At 36.1% G+C, this 19154-nt stretch overlaps 1 protein-coding gene across 42 annotated transcripts in view; it reads left to right on the top strand.

Moving 5' to 3' along the window:
- Window positions 1-19154, top strand: part of STAU2 (staufen double-stranded RNA binding protein 2) — a 332176-nt gene that overhangs the window by 20869 nt on the left and 292153 nt on the right. For 15 of the 42 annotated variants that reach the window (XM_077943820.1, XM_077943813.1, XM_077943804.1 and 12 more), the window contains one exon: window positions 16647-16777. The exons of 22 other annotated variants lie outside the window; for them this stretch is intronic. In XM_077943820.1, the coding sequence (XP_077799946.1) occupies window positions 16664-16777 (114 nt within the window). In that variant the 5' untranslated portion in view covers window positions 16647-16663. Of the gene's footprint in view, window positions 1-16631; window positions 16778-19154 lie in introns of all 42 variants that reach the window. 5 more of the 42 variants (XM_077943822.1, XM_077943806.1, XM_077943819.1 and 2 more) reach the window with 1 other exon arrangement.

Below are 19154 nucleotides of genomic sequence, written 5' to 3'. Positions count from 1 at the left end.
TCCCAACTCCTGGACTCAAGTGATTCGCCTGCCTCGACCTCCCAAAGTGCTGGGATTACAGGCATGAGCCCACCATGGTTGGTTAATTTTTATATTTTTAGTAGAGATGGGGTTTCACCGTGTTGGCCAGGCTGGTCTTGAACTCCTGACCTCAAGTGATCCGCCCACCTTGGCCTCCCAAAGTGTTGGGATTACAGGTGTGAGCCACCACACCTGGCCCATTTTTGACTTTTAAAAAGATAATTGACTAAAACAGAAATACTAACAATGCCTTGAGGGCTTATACATAGAAATTAATTGATGTCAGTAGCATAAAGAATGGGGTAAGGGGTAGGGAAGTACAGAATTTTTAGGTGCTTATATCATACATGAAGTGGTATGATATTTGAAGGTAGGCTGTGTATGTTTTACAACAATTCCTATATGACAAAATTAAAATAGTAAGCCTATGTAGGATGTAAAATGGATACTAAAAAATAATCAGTCTAAAAGAAGATAGATAAAGATGAAGAAAGGAACACATAACAGGACAAAAAATTAGCAAAACAGTAGATGTAAATCTAGTAATATTGATAATTATAATAAATGTAAATGACTAATTTAAAAGGCAAAGATTGTCAGATTCTATAGAAAAGCAAGACTCAAGTACAGATGCTCCTTGACTTATGATGGTGTTAAGTCCTGATAAACCCATTGTAAGTTGAAAATATTGAAAGTAAAAAATGTATTTCATATACATAATTAACTGGGCATGGTGACTCATGCCTGTATCCCAGCACTTTGGGAGGCCAAGGCTGGCAGATCATTTGGACCTAGGAGTTCAAGACCTGCCTGGACAACATGGTGAAAACCCGTTTCTACAAAAAATACAAAAATAAGCTGGATGTGGTGGTGTGCACCTGTAGTCCTAGCTACTCGGGAGGCTGAGGTGGGAGGGTTGTTTGAGCCCAGGAGGTCAAGGCTGCAGTGAGTTATATGTCTTCACTGCATTCTAGTCTGGGTGACAGAGTGGGACCTTGTCTCAAAAAATATATATATACATATATATATATGCACACACACACAACCTACTGAACATCATAGCTTAGCCAGGCCTACCTTAAATGTGCTCAGAACACTTAAGTTAGCCTACAGTTGGGTAAAATCATCTAACATACAGCCTATTTTATAATAAAGTGTTAAATATGTCATAATTTATTGAATGTGATACTGAAAGTGAAAAATAGAATGCTTGTATAGGTACTTCAGTATGGTTTCTACTGAGTGCGTATCACTTTGTCACTATGGTAAAGTTGAATCATATGGTGAACCATCGTAAGTCAGGGACGTATATTTACGATGTTTACAAGAAACTCATTTGAAATAGACACAGATAGATTAAATATACAAGGACAGATGGGGACTTTTGCATCTGGTCCATGTGGTGTAACAAGGATCGTGTTTACTGTCCTCTTGAAACAATCCTACCCCTCTTCTCCAAAAAAACCAAAATATGTAGAAACAACGATTAAGACATTCAGGTCAGTGATTCTTGAGAGAGAAGAAACAAACAAGGTGAGTCCTACAATTGCCCCAGGCCTACTGCAGTGAGAGATTTTCCAGCATGTGACATAGAAAGTAGAAACTGAATTGTGGAGCCTGGCAGACTCTGAGTTGAGAAGATGTTGCTGCTCTGGAGCAAACTAGTAAATTATAAAAACAAGACTTGAACAAACTATTTCCAAATTACTCAACTGTATCCCTGGACAAAGTCCAAAAAGATTTATAGGAGTTATATAGCAAGGTAAAATTAACAGGGTATGTCATTCAGTGAAAGATTACCATGTATGCAAAGAAGCATGAAATATGACCCATAATTATGAGAATCATCAATCAAAATTGACACAGAACTGACACAGATGATAGAATTAGCAGAGGGCATTAAAACATTATAACTGTATTCCATATATTCAAAAAGTTAGAGATATAGAAGAGACAAAAAGACCCATATCAAACTTACAACGATGAAAACTACAACTGAGATGAAAAATATACGGTGTGAGATTAATGGTAAATTAGACATTGCAGAAAAAATTACGAATGAACTTGAAGGCAGAACAATAGAAACCATCCAGAATGAAGCATAGAGAAAAAAGAATAAAAAGTCAGTGAGCTGTGGGACACTCAAACAGCCAAACAGATGAATAATTATGGTTCTCAAAGGAAGTAATACACAGAAGAATATATTTTAAGAAATAATGGCCAAAAATGTTTTAGATTTACAGATAAATTAAATGAGTTTCAAGTATAAGAAACATAAAACTACACCAGGGTATAGCAGGTCCTCAAATAATGTTACTTTCAACATCATTTTGTCATGATGTTGATGAGAGAAAAAGAATTGATTCCTGGCTGGGGCCATGACTGGTGTGATGTTTGCATGTTCTTCCCATGTCTGCATGGGTTTTCTTTGGGACTTCAGTTTCCTCCCACATTAGGTAGATGTGAGCATTGGGTTAATTGGCTTCTCTCGATTGCCAAAGATGTGCACATTAGGTTAATTGGCTTCTCTAGATTGTTCCAGTATGAGTGAGTGAGTTGGTGTGTGTGTGTGTGTGTGTGTGTGTGTGTGTGTGTGTGCGCGCGTGCGCGCGCGTGCACTCTAGTATGGAATAGCATCCTCTCTAAGGCTGGTTTCTGCCTTGTCCCCTGAACAGCTAGGATATGCTCTGACCACCTGTGACCCTGAACTAGAAAAATTGGGTAAATAATTATCTTAGTTGTTTTTATTAATCTTTCTTAAGTGTATGTGTAGCTCACATTTATTTCACTGTTTAATATTAGAAGTGTTTTGGTATTTATTTAGAAGTTTGGTGATGTTTTTGTAACTAGAAATACACTGTAGGAACTTAACCCTTGTTTATATCGATTGGACCATGGTAAAATTGGTTCTGTTCTACTTTGTTTCACTTGAAGTTGCAGGTTCCAAGAACCTATTGGTGATGTTAAGTGAGGACTTACTGTACTTTATAATCAAATTGTTGAAAGCAAATGATAAAGAGAAAATCTCAAAAGCAGTCAGAGAAAGAGGTATGGTCATTTTGTGTGTAGAGGAAGAACGATAAAGATGATTATCTTAATAGATTTATCAGAAATGATATAAGCCAAAAAACTGGGGAAAGCATCTTTAAAATACTGAAAGATGAAAAATGCCAATCCATAATTCTATATCTGACAAAAATATGTTTCTAAAGCAAAGATGAGATAAAGATGTTTACAACACAGAAGTTGAAATAATTTATTGCTAACATTTCCCCTCTGGAAGAAAATTTAAAAGCAATCCTTCAGACAGCAGGAAAGTGATACCAGATACAAATATGGAGTTACATGAAAGAAAGAACACTGGAAATGGTAACTACTTGGGTAAATACATCATTTTTTTTTCTTATTAGTTAAATCTCCTTAAAAGATAACTGACTGTTTAAAGCAAAAATATTAACAAGCTGTTATGGGGTTTATAACTTACCTAAAAGTAAAATGCATGATAACAATAGCTAAAAGGCAGGGAGGGAGAAATGGAGGTATACTGTTATAAGATTCTTTTGCTCTGTGTGAGGTGATAGTATCACTGGAAGGTAGACTGTGGTAAGTTAAAAATGTATACTATAAACTCTAGCCCCTAAAATAGCAAAATAGAGAGTTACAATAATAAGCCAATAAAAGAGAGTTACAATAATAAGCTAATAAAAACAAGATAAAATGGAGTCACACAAAATAATTCAACAAAGGTCAAAAAAGAAGAAAAAAGGAACAAACATCAAATATATAATAAATATAAAAAATATAAATAGCAAGATGATAGAATCAAACCTAACCATATGAATAATCAAACTAAATGTAAATCATCTAAACACTCCAAAGACTGAATTTGTCAGATTGGATATAAAAGCAAGATCCAACTATATGCTTGCCTACAAGAAATAGTTTATAAACATAAATAGGTTAAAAGTAAAAGAATGGGAAAAGACATAATATGGTAACCTAGTCAAAAGCAACTTGGAGTGGCTATATTAATATCAAAGTATATTTCAGAGCAAGGAATATTTCCAGGGATAAAGAAGGTCATTTTCATTTATAATGGTAAAGAGGTCAGTTAAGAGGACATAATGATGTTACATGTTTATGCACCTAATAACAAAGCTTCAAAACACATGAAACAAAAACGAATAGAAATGCAAGGAGAAATTGCGAAATCCAGTCATAATTGGAGATTTTAGTAACCCCTGTCAATAATTGATACAAATGGACAGAAAATCATCAGAAATATAGTAGACTTGAATAATTGTTAACCAACCTGACCTGATTGCATTTATAGAACACTCTACCTAAAAAGAGTAGAATACACATTTGTTCACAAGTTTATACAAAACATTTACAATGATAAACCATAGTTTGGGCCATAGAGCACCTTTTTTTTTTTTTTTTTTGGAGGTGGGGTTTTGCTTTGTTCACACTGTAGTGAAGTGGTACCACCGTGGCTCGCTGCAGCCTTGACCTCCTGGACTCAAACAGCCCTCCCATTTCAGCTCCCCAAGTATCTAAGACTATAGATGTGTGCCGCCACACCCAGCTAATATTCTTTTTTTTTTTTTTTTTTTTTTTTTTTTTTATAGTGTTGGGATCTTACTGTGTTTCCCAGACTGGTCTAGAACTCCTGGGTTCAGGTGATCCTCCTGCCTCTGCCTCCCAAACTCCTAGGATTACATGTGTGAGCCACGGTGCCTGGCCATGAAACAGTCTTAAATGAATTCAGAAGGATTCAAGTGATTAAAACATTTTATCTGATTACAGTGGAATTAGGAATCATTAACAGAAAGATTCTTGGGAAATCTCCAAATATTTGGAAATTAAAAAATACAAGTAATCTGTGATTTAGAAAGAAGGAAAAGTAAATTAGAAAGTATTTTACGGCCGGGCGCGGTGGCTCAAGCCTGTAATCCCAGCACTTTGGGAGGCCGAGACGGGCGGATCATGAGGTCAGGAGATCGAGACCATCCTGGCTAACGGTGAAACCCCGTCTCTACTAAAAAATACAAAAAGCTAGCCAGGCGAGGTGGCGGGCGCCTGTAGTCCCAGCTACTCGGGAGGCTGAGACAGGAGAATGGCATAAACCTGGGAGGCGGAGCTTGCAGTGAGCTGAGATCCGGCCACTGCACTCCATCCAGCCCAGGCGACAGAGCGAGACTCCGTCTCAAAAAAAAAAAAAAAAAAAAAGGAAGTATTTTACACTAAATGACAACAGCAATACAACATTAGAATATATTACTAAAACAGTATTTAGGGAGAAATTTATAGCATCAAATGTATATATTTTGAAAGAAGAATGAACTCAAATAACTCAAATGAATTCAGCTTCCATCTTAAGAGAGTAGAAAAAGAAGAGCAAATTAATCCCAAAGGAAGAAGAAGAAAATGGATAACGTGAATAGCTTTTTTTTTTCTTTCTTTCTGAGACAGGGTCTCACTTTTGCCCAGGCTGGAGAGCAATGGTCCAATGATAGCTCACTGTGGCCTTGACCTCAAGTGATCTTCCTACTTCAGCCTCCTAGCTGGGATATCAGGCACATGCTACCATGCCTGGCTAATTTTTTTATTTTTAATTTTTGTAGAGATAAGGTTTCACCATGTTGCACTGACCGGTCTCCAACTCCTGGGCTCAAGTGATCCTCCTGCCTTGGCCTGAAGTGGTAGGATTACAGACATGAGCCATCATGCCTGGCCCTGAGTAGCTTTTTATGTGTTAAAGAAATAAAAATTGTAGTAAAAGTCTACTTACAAAGAAAACTCTAGGTCCGGATAGTTTCACTGGTGAATTATACCAGTTGAGGAAAAATAATATCAATTTTATATGCTTTTAAAAATACTGAAGTGGAAGGAATTTTTTACAAGGCTCATGATGCCAGCATTACTGGGATACCAGAATCAGACAAATACATTTTAAGGAAATTACAGACCAGTATGTCTCATAAATATAATTGCAAAAATCTAAACAAAGTTTCAACAGTTTATTAAAATCTAATTCAACAGTTTATTAAATCTAATTCAACAGTTTATTAAAAGGATAATATGTCATGACGATGTGGGGTTTATCCCAGGAATGTGGGGTTGGTTTAATGTTCAAAAAAATCAGTAGTGTAATTCACCATATTAATGGACTAGAAAGCAAAAATCACATGATCTCCATAGATACAGAAAAATCGTTTGATAAAATCCAGTATTCAGTATCTTAAAGACTTTCGCCAAACTAGGAGTGGAAGTGAACTTTCCCAGTCTGCTAATGTGTTTCTGTGAAAAACCTTATTAGCTGACCTTGTACTTACTGGTGAAAAACTGGACACTTTTTGTTTTTTTTGAGACAGGAGTCTCGCTCTGTCGCCCAGGCTGGAGTGGCGCTATCTTGACTCACTGAAAGCCCTGCCTCCTGGGTTCACGCCATTCTTCTGCCTCAGCCTCCCGAGTAACTGGGACTACAGGCAACCGCTACTACGCCCGGCTAATTTTTTTTGTATTTTTTAGTAGAGATGGGGTTTCACTGGGTTAGCCAGGATGGTCTCGATCTCCAGACCTCGTGATCCATCCGTCTTGGCCTTCCAAAGTACTGGGATTACAGGCGTGAGCCACCGCGCTGGGCCAAAACTGGACACTTTTTTTTAAAAAAGAAGACAGGATGTCCACTTTAACCAGTTCCATTTGACGTTGCCATGGAGGTTCTAGCCCATAGCATCATGCAAGAGAAGGAAATACATGGTATTCAGATTGGAAATAAATTAGTAAAACTGTCCTTATTCACAGATGACCTGACTGTCTACGTAGAAAATCTGGTGGAATCCTACAAGAACTAATGGATTAGTATAGCAGAGTTGCAGGATAGAAGAGCACTATGCAAAAACCAATTGTGTTTCTGTACCTTAGCAGAGAACAATCGTAAATGAAATAAAAGAGTAGCATTTTCAAAAGCATCAAAAATATGAACTACTTAGGGATAAGTCTAACAAAATATGTTAAAGAAAATGAGAACTACAAAATACTGCTGCAAGAAATTAAAGGATACCTAAATAAGATACAGTTGATTCTCATTATTCATGGATTCCTTACCTGGGAATTGGCTTACTAATTTTTATTTGTAACCCCAAAACCAATACTTGCAGTGCTTTTGTGGTCATTCTCAGACACCTGCAGGGGCAAAACATTTTGAATCACCCAGTGCACACATACCCAGATGGGATTGAACAAGACAGTGCTCTGCTTTCTTATTTTAGTTTCATACTGTAAGCAAATAGCCCTTTCTTGGTTTATTTAGTGCTGTATTTTTTGCATGTTTGTGCTTTTTGTTGGTTATTTTGATGTTTACAAAGGTGGTTATTTTGATGTTTAAAATTATGTTTAAAATGTAATGTTTAAGTGCCATATAGTGTTTCTAAGTACAAGGATGCTCTGATATGCCTTACAGAGAAAATATGTGTATTAGATAAGCTTTATTTAGGCAAGAGTTAAACAGTACTGTTGGACGTGAGTTCAACGTTAATGAATAACAACATATATTAGTAATACATATTAAACAAGAAGTCTTTAAACAGAAACACATAAAACATGACATATGATCAGTTCACAAAAATGTGACCAGAAGCTTGCAAGAACCTAATACTTTAGTTCTCCTGGGAGCAATGGTTCAATAATTGCTAATTCACATAATAGTCATTGACATATTATATCAATAATGAGAAGTGGCTGTATATCCTGTTCCAAAGTTGAGTTGGAAGACTCAACTTTGTTAAAATGTTGATTTTCACCAAATTACTAAGTAGATTTAAGAAACATATTACAATCTTTGCAGGCTTTTTTATAGAAATGCACAAGGTGATTCTAAAATTCGTATGGAAATTTAAAGAACTTTAAACAACTGTGAAAAAGAACAGTGAGGGAGCCAACACTACCTAATTTCAAGAATTATAAAGCTGTAGTAAAAATAGTTTGGCATAAAAATAGGTAAATAGGCGGGAGAATCGCTTGAACCCAGGAGGCAGAGGTTGCAGTGAACCAAGATTATGCCACTGCACTCCAGCCTGGGCGACAGAGCGAGACTCCGTCTCAAAAAAAAAAAAAAAAAAAAAAAAAGTGAAAACAGAATTGGTAGTCCAGAAATAAACTCAGATATATGTAGATAACTGATAATTTTGACAAAGGCATAAAGACAATGTAGTGGGAGAAACGTAGCTTTTTCCACAATGGGAAACAATTGGATATTGATATATGAAAAATGGATTCATACCTTGTACTGTGTATAAAAACTAACTCAAAATGGCTTCTGAACTTAAATGTAAAACCTAAAACTATAATGTTCATGGAAAAAAACAGGAGAAAAAAATTTTTAGACCTCAGGTAATAATTTCTTAGATATGCATTAAAAGTGCAAACTATAAAAATTGATAAATTAGACTTTATTAAAATTAAAATCTGCTCTTTAAAAGACACGGGCAAGAGAATAGAGAAGCCACAGTTTGGGAAAAAAATTTTTATTTTTTTCCTAGTGATTCCCCTTTATTATTTTCCAAGGTGACTGTCCATTTGCTCCAACATTGTTAGCAATTCATCTTTTTCCTACTACTTTATTTTTTTGGAGACAGAGTCATGCTGTGTTCCCCAGGCTGGATTGCAGTGGCACCATCTCGGCTCACTGCAGCCCCTTACCTCTTGGGCTCAAGCGATTCTTGTGCCTCAGCCTCCTGAGTAGGTGGGATCACAGGCACACACTACCATGCCCAGCTAATTTTTGTATTTTTAATAAGAGACGGGGTTTCACCATGTTGCCCAGACTGATTTTGAACTCCTGCCCTGAAATGATCCATCTGTGTCCGCCTCCCAAAGTGCTGGGATTACAGGCGTGAGCCACCGCGCCTGGCCTGGAAGAAAATCTTTACCAAGCATATGTCTAATCAATAACTTGTATGTAGGATGTATAAAGAACTCTTCAAATTCAGCAATAAGAAAAAAAAGAAGTAAATATTTAGACACTTCACCACAGGAGATACAGATGGCATATAAGCAAATGAAAAAAAGTTAATTAACAGTATTCATTAGGGAGATGCAAATTAAAATCATGAGATATCCTTATACACATATTTAGAATGACTGAAGTTAAGAAGACTGACCAAACTAAATACTGTTAAGGACACACTATGTTTTTGTCCTGTTGAAATCTCTAGATCGCTTCATTCGAAAAGTCAGAGATGGAGGCACAACACGGCCTACTTTGAATCAGATCCTTGAGCATTATTTTTCTGTTTTTCAGGACAATGGTGGTACTGTCAAGACTAGAAAGAACTTACTCTGGCCGGGCGTGGTGGCTCACGCCTGTAATTCCAGCACTTTGGGAGGCCGAGGCGGGTGGGTCACCTCAGGTCGGGAGTTTGAGACCTGCCTGACCAACATGGAGAAACCCCGTCTCTACTAAAAATACAAAATATTAGCCGGGCGTGGTGGCGGGCGCCTGTAGTCCCAGCTACTTGGGAGGCTGAGGCAGGAGAATGGCTTGAACCCAGGAGGCAGAGCTTGCAGTGAGCCGAGATTGTGCTACTGCACTCCAGCCTGGGCAACTGAGCAAGACTCCGTCTCAAAAAAAAAAAAAAAAGGCCGGGCGTGGTGGCGCATGCCTGTAATCCTAGCTACTTGGGAGGCTGAGGCAGGAGAATCGCTTGAGCTTGGGAGGCGGAGCTTGCTGCGAGCTGAGATCGCTCCGCACCACTGCACTTTAGCCTCGGCGACAGAGCGAGACTCTGTCTCAAAAAAAAATAAAAATAAAAAAAAAAAAGATAAATATACGATCAGACAGTAAGCTGCTGTAACTTTCGTCATTCACGTTTGCAGAGTTTTCCCATGTCGGTTCATAAGCACTGTACCTCTTTCTCTTTTCAAAGCTGCATAATTCGTGTAGTTTATTTAATCAATTTTTGGTAAATATTAATATTTATCTTATTTATAGTTTTTGCTGTTGTAGTCTTGTTTTCCAGATTATCATTGCAAACATCTTCCTGTAGTATGAATCCTCAGATTAATAATTGCTGTTTTAAAGATAGGTACAATTGAAACTTTAATCAGTGTTGCGTATCAGAAATTTTGTACTAATTTGTATTTGCACCAACAGAATTCGCACACATTTTCCCCACATACTTGTTAATACTTAAATGATTATTTTAAAAAAAAACTTTTATCCGTCTTAATAGGGGAAAATTATATATCATTGGAATTTGAATTTTTCTTTCTTTCTTTTTTTTTTTTTTTAGACAGTCTCACTCTGTTGCCCAGGCTGGAGTGTAGTGTTGCCATCTTGGTTCACTGCAACTTCCACCTCCTAGGTTCAAGCAATTCTGGTGCCTCAGCCTCCCAAGTAGCTGGGACTATAGGCATGCGCCACCATGCCTGGCTGATTTTTTTATTTTTCATAGAGACAGGGTTTCACCATGTTGGCCAGGCTTTTTAACATTCTTTTGAACAGGTATGTTTACTCAAGAAATTATGTGAATTAATTGTGTGTACCTTTGTCCTTTTTTCCTATTGGCTTTTAAAAAAATTATTTATATTATCTTTTTATTTTATGAATGTTAACAGTTGGTCTTCATGTTTTTTTTTTTTTTTTTCTTTTGAGACGGAGTCTGGCTGTGTTGCTCAGGGTGGAGTGCAGTGGTGCGATCTTGGCTCACTGCAGCCACCAGCTACCTCCCAGGTTCAAGTGATTCTCCCGCCTCAGCCTCCCGAGTAGCTGGGATTACAGGTACCCGCCATCATGCCTGGCTAATTTGTGTATTTTTGTAGAGACAGGGTTTCACCATGTTGGCCAGGCTGGTCTGGAACTCCTGGCCTCAGGTGATCTGCCCGCCTTGACCTCCCAAAGTGCTGGGATTCCAAACATGAGCCACCACGCCCAGCCTTTGTTCACATATTGCGAGTATTTCTTCCCCAGCGCATAGATTCTTTTTTAGTGTCATAGGTGGTATGGTTTTTTTTATAGAGGTTTTATATTTTTATGTTTTTAATTCTCAGTTTTTGCCTTTATGGCTTCTAGGTTCCTTTTCATATCTAGGAAGGCCTTCTGTGTTACAGGAGTATGACAGATATTTAGCCAAGTTTCCTTTAGTTTTTGTGATATTTTTGTATTTTGCATTTTAATATTTCTGAAATTTATCTTTGTTTATGTGAGAGAGGAACTTAAATTTTTTCCTAATGGACAGACTGTGAAAAATGGAGCAGTTTGATGCCTGGGTAGTTAATCGATAATTTTGCTTGGACAAGCCTTATGTTAGGGTCTAATTTGAAAACAGAAGGTTTGTTTTAGTTAATAGCTGTGGACGTGTCTGTCACATTGCTCCTAGAAGGCAAGAGCCCATGAAAGTGTCCTTTGCTCTTTTGACTTTTTTCTTTCTTATTTTACTTGGGAATTAGGATGAGTTCACTCCAATAGCAGAGAATAGACAAAGGGGAACCAGTAAAGAGACATAGAAACTGTGTTTAAGGCTGGGTGCGGTGGCTTATGCCTGTAGTCCCAGCACTTTGGGAGGCTGAGGTGGGTGGATCACCTGAGATCAGGAGTTCGAGATCAGCCTGACCAACACGGAGAAACCCCGTCTCTACTAAAAATACAGAATTAGCCGGGCATGGTGGCACATGCCTGTAATTCCAGCCTGCTTGGAAGGCTGAGGCAGGAGAATCACTTGAACCCAGAAGGCGGAGGTTGCGGTGAGCCAAGATCGCGCCATTGCACTCCAGCCTGGGCAACAAGAGCGAAACTGTCTCAAAGAAAGAACGAAAGAAAGAAAGAAAGAAAGAAAGAAAAAAAAATAAACTGTGTTCAAGTCATTTCTGGGACCAAGGATGGAAAGGATTCCTCGGAATGATTTGCCTTGCGAAGTGAGGTAGTCTGTGACCTTCCTAGCAAGAGTTCTGGCTGGAATATAGCTACTATTAGAAATGTTTGCTACTTTAAGTTCTGGTTTAGGAAACTTTTGGTGTTCTAGTGAATTCCAGTTACAGAGTTTTATTCTGCTGTTTTTCCTCATGCGTTCTGTATTCTGTCAGTGGTCTGCTTGCATTTGCCAGAAAGTTATGTGTTTTATGTGCTTTCTCCTGCGTCTATACTTCTTGAAAAACTTGGAATGTCTTTCATCTTCTCTTCTTACCTAGGTGAACTTTTGCTTTCCTTATCTAATCACCACCTCTTAAAATTTGCCTTTGCATACCGCCCTTGTCTAAGGAGTTTCTGTAACAGCTTTATTATAGTACTTATCATATTGTGATTTATTGTGTTTGTCTATTGTCTGTGTCTGTGTCTGTGTCTTCTACAGACTGTGAACTCCTTTGGGTACAGATCGTTTTGCCTGTTCATTGAAAACTAAGGTACATTATTTTGTAGCTTGTTCAATGACTTGAACACAGTTTCTGTGTTTATTCACTGGTTCCTACACATACAAATGAACAGGCAAAATGAAGATTCACATTCCAGAGAGTCAAGGACATTTTGTGAAAACATAAAAATAGAGTGAATCTAAAAATAGAATGTATTTATGTTTTTGTTGGATATGCAAATACTGTTGTTATAAATATGTGTTTTACCAGTGTTTCTTATCAAAGTTGTAAGTTACATCTAATCAAGTTTCATATCAGTGAAGGTAGAATATTTCCTAGCACATATTAACCTTTAATATAATTTATATCATATTTGAGAATTTTTCAGTGGAAACAAGCTTATGGGTTTATAAGTCAGTGGAAAAAATAATAACAAATACATGCTTTTCACAGACTACTACATAAATATATTTGTTTTTTGTTTTGTTTTGTTTTGAGAGAGGATCTCACTCTGTCACCCAGGCTGGATTGCAGTCTGGAACTCCTGGGCTCAAGCAATCCTTCTATCTCAGCCGTCTGAGTATCAAGGATTATAGGCATGTGCCATGACATATGGCTTATATTTTTATTTTTTTGTAGAGATGAGGTCTCACTGTGTTGTCCAGGCTGTTCTCAAATCCCTGGTCTTAAGTGATTCTCCTGCCTCTGCCTCCCAAAGTAGCTGGGATTACAGATGTGAGCTACTACGCCCAGCCAAGAAGTTTATTTGTATGAATAAAATCAATTTATCCTAACAGAATATTTTAACTAAGAATATTTTTACTTAGTTTTACAAACTCTTTTTTCGTGACTTTCTATGTCACTGTTTTAATATTTGATGATAGTGTAATTGTAACAAATGTTTAAATCAGAATAATAATGAATTTTTAATCATTGTTAGCAGTGTTTGGTATAATCTCATTCAATCCATACAATTATCCAGTGAGATAAGAACAACTATTATCTCTATTTTACTCTTTGGAAAAGTGAGATTTAAGTACTTTCTCAAGGTCACACAGATATTAGTAAGTGACAGAGATATCCAAAACAGGCTCTTAACCATCATGTGGCCGATGCTCTTTCAAAGTGGCAGAGTCTGAGATTGTGAATCCATTTTTTTAATTTTATTTACTTCTAAGTAGGTCTCTACTATTCCAGCCACCAAATTGACTTGAAGCCTATTTCAAAATATCTTCAGTGATAACATCTATAGGTCTTTGAAAATATATGCCTATGTAACGTTATATGCATTTCTAACTTTTTTGCACTGTTGACTTCTCTAAAAAAGATTTATATAGTTTGTTTATGTGTCTCAGATTTTATAGACCAGTTTGTTTTTATAGATGCTCTATCCAAATTTTTGTGTAATTTAAAAGTTATTGCTGTATTACTGAGCTCTCTGTCAAGTAGGAATGCTGTTAAGATTTCTCTTTAAGTAAAGGAACAACTATTTGTTTTAATCCGTTTTAAAAATAAAACATTACAACTATGACTAATTATTTCCTAATTTATCGACTTTAAACATTTTGATTTTAATTATGAAGCTTCATCAAAGTGGGATCTTGGACACTTCTCACACCAAAACTTCAGTCACCCATTAAAATGTGTTATTGGATTCATGTTAACTTTTATGAAGCAGGAAGTCAGAATTAATGGAATATAAGTTTTATACCTTGTTATTTGTTAACATTTTCCTTTAAAGGATTTAGATTAGGTTTTCATATCAAACAGGGTTTCATTATAAATGAACCATTTAAATCACTTTTTAATATGTTTAGAACCTATGCTATTAGCAATTTTCATAGTATAAAATTTTCACGCTATGTTCGTATGCTTCTAATATTTTTTGCATTGTAGCAGATGAATATTCAGCATTACTGAATTTTGAAAATTACACAGTGGTAGTATAAATACTATTTGTGTTATGCAAAATTGGCTGATTTTTATCAGACTTTAATATTTTCTCATTTTTAACCAATTATTCTGCTTTTGCTCTTTGATATTAAATTGGCTGTGCTGTCTGTTGCACTTGAATTCATGCGATGGTGTGCAAAAGCCAAAACTGATTATAGTCTCAGGTTACCTTTTCTTTTCTTATATCGACTGACTTTCCAAATTGAACAGGATGTTTTATAAAATTTGTGTGATACGCAATGGAATAGGTAAAATGCAGATTTTCTCAAAACTGTCTTGACTTTTTTTTTGTGCTTTTCCCAAAGGTAATAATTACTAGGTTTTTTTTTTTTTTTTTTAGTTTGGAAACCACTTAAAATGGCTTAATTGTATAATCTACTGTCAACTGCCTTGGCCCTACAATTGGTTGCTTAGATCCTCTTTCTTTTTACTTATGTCTTACCGGGTGCTTATGTAGTTTTCATATAAAATAGTTTCTTAATCATAATGATCACAATCAAGCCATTTTACAAATTATTGGGCCTGTTAAGAGTATTAGAAATGTAAAAGAATATTATTTTTAATATTAAACTTTGGCCTGGGAAGTTTGTAGATGAAGTTCCTAAAGCCAGCCATTTTCATTCATTTTAAGTGTTCTCATTGTGAGTACAATTGAACTGTATTTATTGTGACTATAGTTTAAATGAGCAGGAAGTAATCCACTTGCATGTTTTATGCTTAGATTTTAAAATATTTTTTGGCTTTTTTTTATGGGAAGTGAAAGAAAAAAGTAAGTGTGTCTATAAATGAGAGAAAGGAAAAATATAGGATAAAATAATGTGGTATTAGAAAAATATTCTAAAGCTATAATAGTACCTTGTATTTGCGATATAGTTTAGAAAACCACATCATACATTTACAACTCTTAATCTCACAACAACTTTGGGACATAAGCGGGTTAGATTTATTTCCCTTATTTTATGGAAAGAAGGCTTAGTGAGTTTAAGTAAAATCATTGAGACCTTTTCGGTTAGAGAGGACTTCCTAAACAAGACATAAAAAGCACAGACCATAAAAGGAAAAGTTGAAAACTATAATACAAAAAAAAAAAAAAAAAAAAAAAAAAGGATAGAAGCCTGTAGTTCCAGCTACTTGGGAGGCTGATTAGGGAGAATAGCTTGAGCCCGGGGTTTTAGTCCAGCCTGGGCAACACAGTGAGACTCTGTCTCCGAACAAAAAAACCCCAAACAAACAAAAAATAGTAGTGGAGAAAAATATCCAAAGAACAATAATGGGATACTGTTTGTCAAATGTCAAATTATCAGAAATTAAAATACTTGATTATATTCCATGTTTTTGAGCTTGAGGAGAGATGGTAGGGGAAGGTAATTTGGTACAGTCATTTTGAGAGCTATTTGACAGCGTACTCTCTTTAAGAGTGAAGAACTGGAAACAACCCAGTGTCTCAGTAGAGGAGTGGATAAGAAAACTGGTGCAATATTGTAATAGAAATTCTATGGTAATTAAAATTAATGTGCTAGATCTATATAAGTAAAAGTCTTGAGAACACAATGAAGAGTGAAGAAAGTAAACTGTGAGAATGTTTATTGTAATACTATAATACCATTTATGTGAGTATAGAACCACATACATCAATAATCTATAAAAGATATAAGGAACTTAACAGGAATGGAATATCATCTTTTTTGTAATAAGAGTTAAACATGGAACATGGTTAATAAGCACTGGGTGTTAGCTACATGGGCACTTGTTAAATTATTCTTTTTACAACTTTGAAAATTTATTTTAAAAAACAGAAAGGGAAGTTAATTTACTTAGAGTTACAGAAAAATTGTAGTTGGAAGAGCTAGTACTTAAACTTAGGACCTGATTCCCAAGTCTAGAGCTTTTTCTAACATGCTACCTCATAATGAGAAGGAAAAAAATTGAGATGAAAGGATCAAGAAGGTAGACAAAATTTAGTTTCATAGTAATAAGAACCAGGAAACATGTGTTTCTAGTAAATTTTTTGAGGGGAAAGTTTATAAGATAAATAAAAAATTATAAATTTACTTTAAAATCTTTAAGCATGCTGTTTTATACGTAGAACAACTTAGGTATTTAGGAAAAATTTTACCTTAATTTATCGTTTAAAATGTGATACCTATTTTTGTTGCATGTAATGGAAGACATTAGGTAATCTGAATTTTTACAATACAACATTCATGAAAATAATTTAAATATACAGTCTGCCTTCAATCTAACAAAGTCAAAACTAGTTTTTCTTCCATTTTGTAAAGTCATTCTTCACAAAAACTTTATAGCCTTTTTATTTACAGCTTCTCTCCAAGATAAAATGGCAAACCCAAAAGAGAAAACTGCAATGTGTCTGGTAAATGAGTTAGCCCGTTTCAATAGAGTCCAACCCCAGTATAAACTTCTGAATGAAAGAGGGCCTGCTCATTCAAAGGTAAGGTTATGAAGAGAGGTGGTGAGACATACTTATCAAACTAACAGATTTATCATCTCAGATTTTAATTGTGCTTTATTTTGGGGAGTGGGGGTTTGGCGGATGGCTTGAAGGCTTTTAGTTCTACATTAATAATATTTCAAAGTATGTAACTAAACTATTTTGTAGTTCACTATGGTTTACAAAGCTCTTTTAGATGTGGTACTTCATATAAATCTTAATAAAACCACATGAGATATGGATTTTTGATTTCTATTTTGTAAATTAAACTCAGGCACAGGAAAGTTAAGTGACTTGCTTAATAGTTCACAAGTGCCAGTGCCAGTACTTGAATGTATTTTCTTTGGCTCTCAAGTATGGTGTGCTTTCCATTAAATCACAGCTGCTAAAGTAGAAATGGAGACAGTAAATATACCAACAGTTACCTAGTGAGATATCTTTTCCAATGTGATATTTAGTTCTAACGTTAATCATTTATAAAAGTGGTATATACCACTGTTGTTATTATCTCTGCATTCACTTATATTGTTTTGTTAAATGGAAAGCAGTTTTTATTTATAGCTGTATACATTTATGTTTGCAAATATACATGTTACAAATCTACAACTAATGTATTTATGTTTGAGCTCTTCAGTTGCTTAAAATATCTTAGTTGTGCATAATTTCCTGTAGCACATTTAAATCTTGGCTATTGGAGATTATCATAATGATCATAAAATTTGTGTATAATGTGGCAGCATTTGTTCTCTAGGGGTTGATAAATTTCTTAAAGCAACTGGCTATTGGGTTATTTGCATCCTAGCATCTCCTACAAACTAAGGAAAATAAGAGGAAACTACAGTTTATCAATTTTGTTTTCTATTAGTGGTTTTTATGAAGGATTTAGGGGCAACAATTTAATTTGTTCATGTCTTTTATTCTTGCTTTAGCAGAAAAGATAGTTGTAGCCTTCGTCTACCTTTCCAGGTATATGTCCTAACTCTCTTTCTGGCTCATTCTGCCCTTAATCATGTTGAACTGTTTGCATTTCTCAGAATGCTTCATGTTCTTTTCACATCTCTCTGCCTTTGCCTAAGTTGTATTGTCTTTCTGCCTTGAGGGTCCTTTTGCCCTTATTAATTGTTGAGCTCTCAGCTCCATGTTACATCTTCCACACGTTTGTGAAACCTCTGATCCCTCTACTGGGCCTCCAGCAGGACCTGTAGTTCTCTGTAGTAGCTGTTACTGTGTTGTAGTACAGTAATATATGTTGGTTATTAGTTTTGTGCTAGACTGAGCTTATTTATGGGTGTGTATTTTACTCTTCTACATTTCTTGGTCCCTGTAGTATATACTCTTTGCTCCTCATTGCCAGTTCCAGGTGTTCTTCCTTGAGACAGTCTCCCAGTTTTGAGTTTCGTATTAGCAGACATGCCTCATGATGCCTACATTGCCTCATGATAGTCACATCTGGGTGATTACATCACATTTCTTATGGCTCACTTTCATTCTCTTCAGCATTTCCCATTTTAATTTTTGGTGATTTCAACACCTAAACAGATGATTGTTCCAATATGTTGACCTTTCAGTTCCTTTAACGTCTCCAGTGATCTTGTTCTCTACTCTCCTTCAGCCACTCATGCCTATAATCACATTCTTGACTTTATCATTACCAATAACTGCATAATGTTAATTTCAGTCTTTCATCTTTCTGTAACACTTGCCTCCTAACTTTCTAGTTCATTCCCTGTGGTAATTTGACTTCCACAGTCCTTTCATACTGCAGATCCATTGATTCTGCCACCTTTTTACTTTTCCTCACTTTCCCCAATCCTCACATAGCTCTTTAACCTGCTTAAATGTTATGTGCCTTTTATGTAGGTACCCTCAGCTGACTTGCCCAGCTCCTCCATTGTGTCCTGGATCCCAACCCATTTCACCTCTTCAAGGCCATTTCTCCAGTTTTGCTTCTTCTGCCTTCTTCTCCCAAGAGTGAAGAGCTAGACTACTCTTAACAGTTAGTGACACCATCCCTATCCTCTATATGTGGTAAAGGAAGGCCAGGCTACCTGGGAAGTTTCTGGAGGACTCTTAGGAGGATTTGGATTTCCTTAAGATTCTTTAGGAATCCATTGTAATTTTTGGAAGGGTTTATGAATTGGCCTTGTATCTATCTCCTTGTCTCACTGCTGGGGTTTTAAAGGCTAAACAGGTTTGTTGTGATGAAAGTAGACAACAGTGGGTCTCTTCTTATTTCTCGATAGTCCCAGGATTCCCTTGATTTTAAGGAGATTTGGAGATCCCTTTTGCCAACCTATGCCTGTTGCTGCAGGCGCTTTGGTGATAGACCACCCCCCTTAGCCTGTAGCTTGCTTATTTTGTAAAAGAGTACTAGAAT

Source organism: Macaca mulatta, chromosome 8, assembly GCF_049350105.2.
Source record: "Macaca mulatta isolate MMU2019108-1 chromosome 8, T2T-MMU8v2.0, whole genome shotgun sequence".
In the NCBI taxonomy this organism is placed as follows: domain Eukaryota; kingdom Metazoa; phylum Chordata; class Mammalia; order Primates; family Cercopithecidae; genus Macaca; species Macaca mulatta.
Note: the sequence above shows the minus strand (reverse complement) of the source record. Positions and strands in the feature narration are given on the sequence as shown.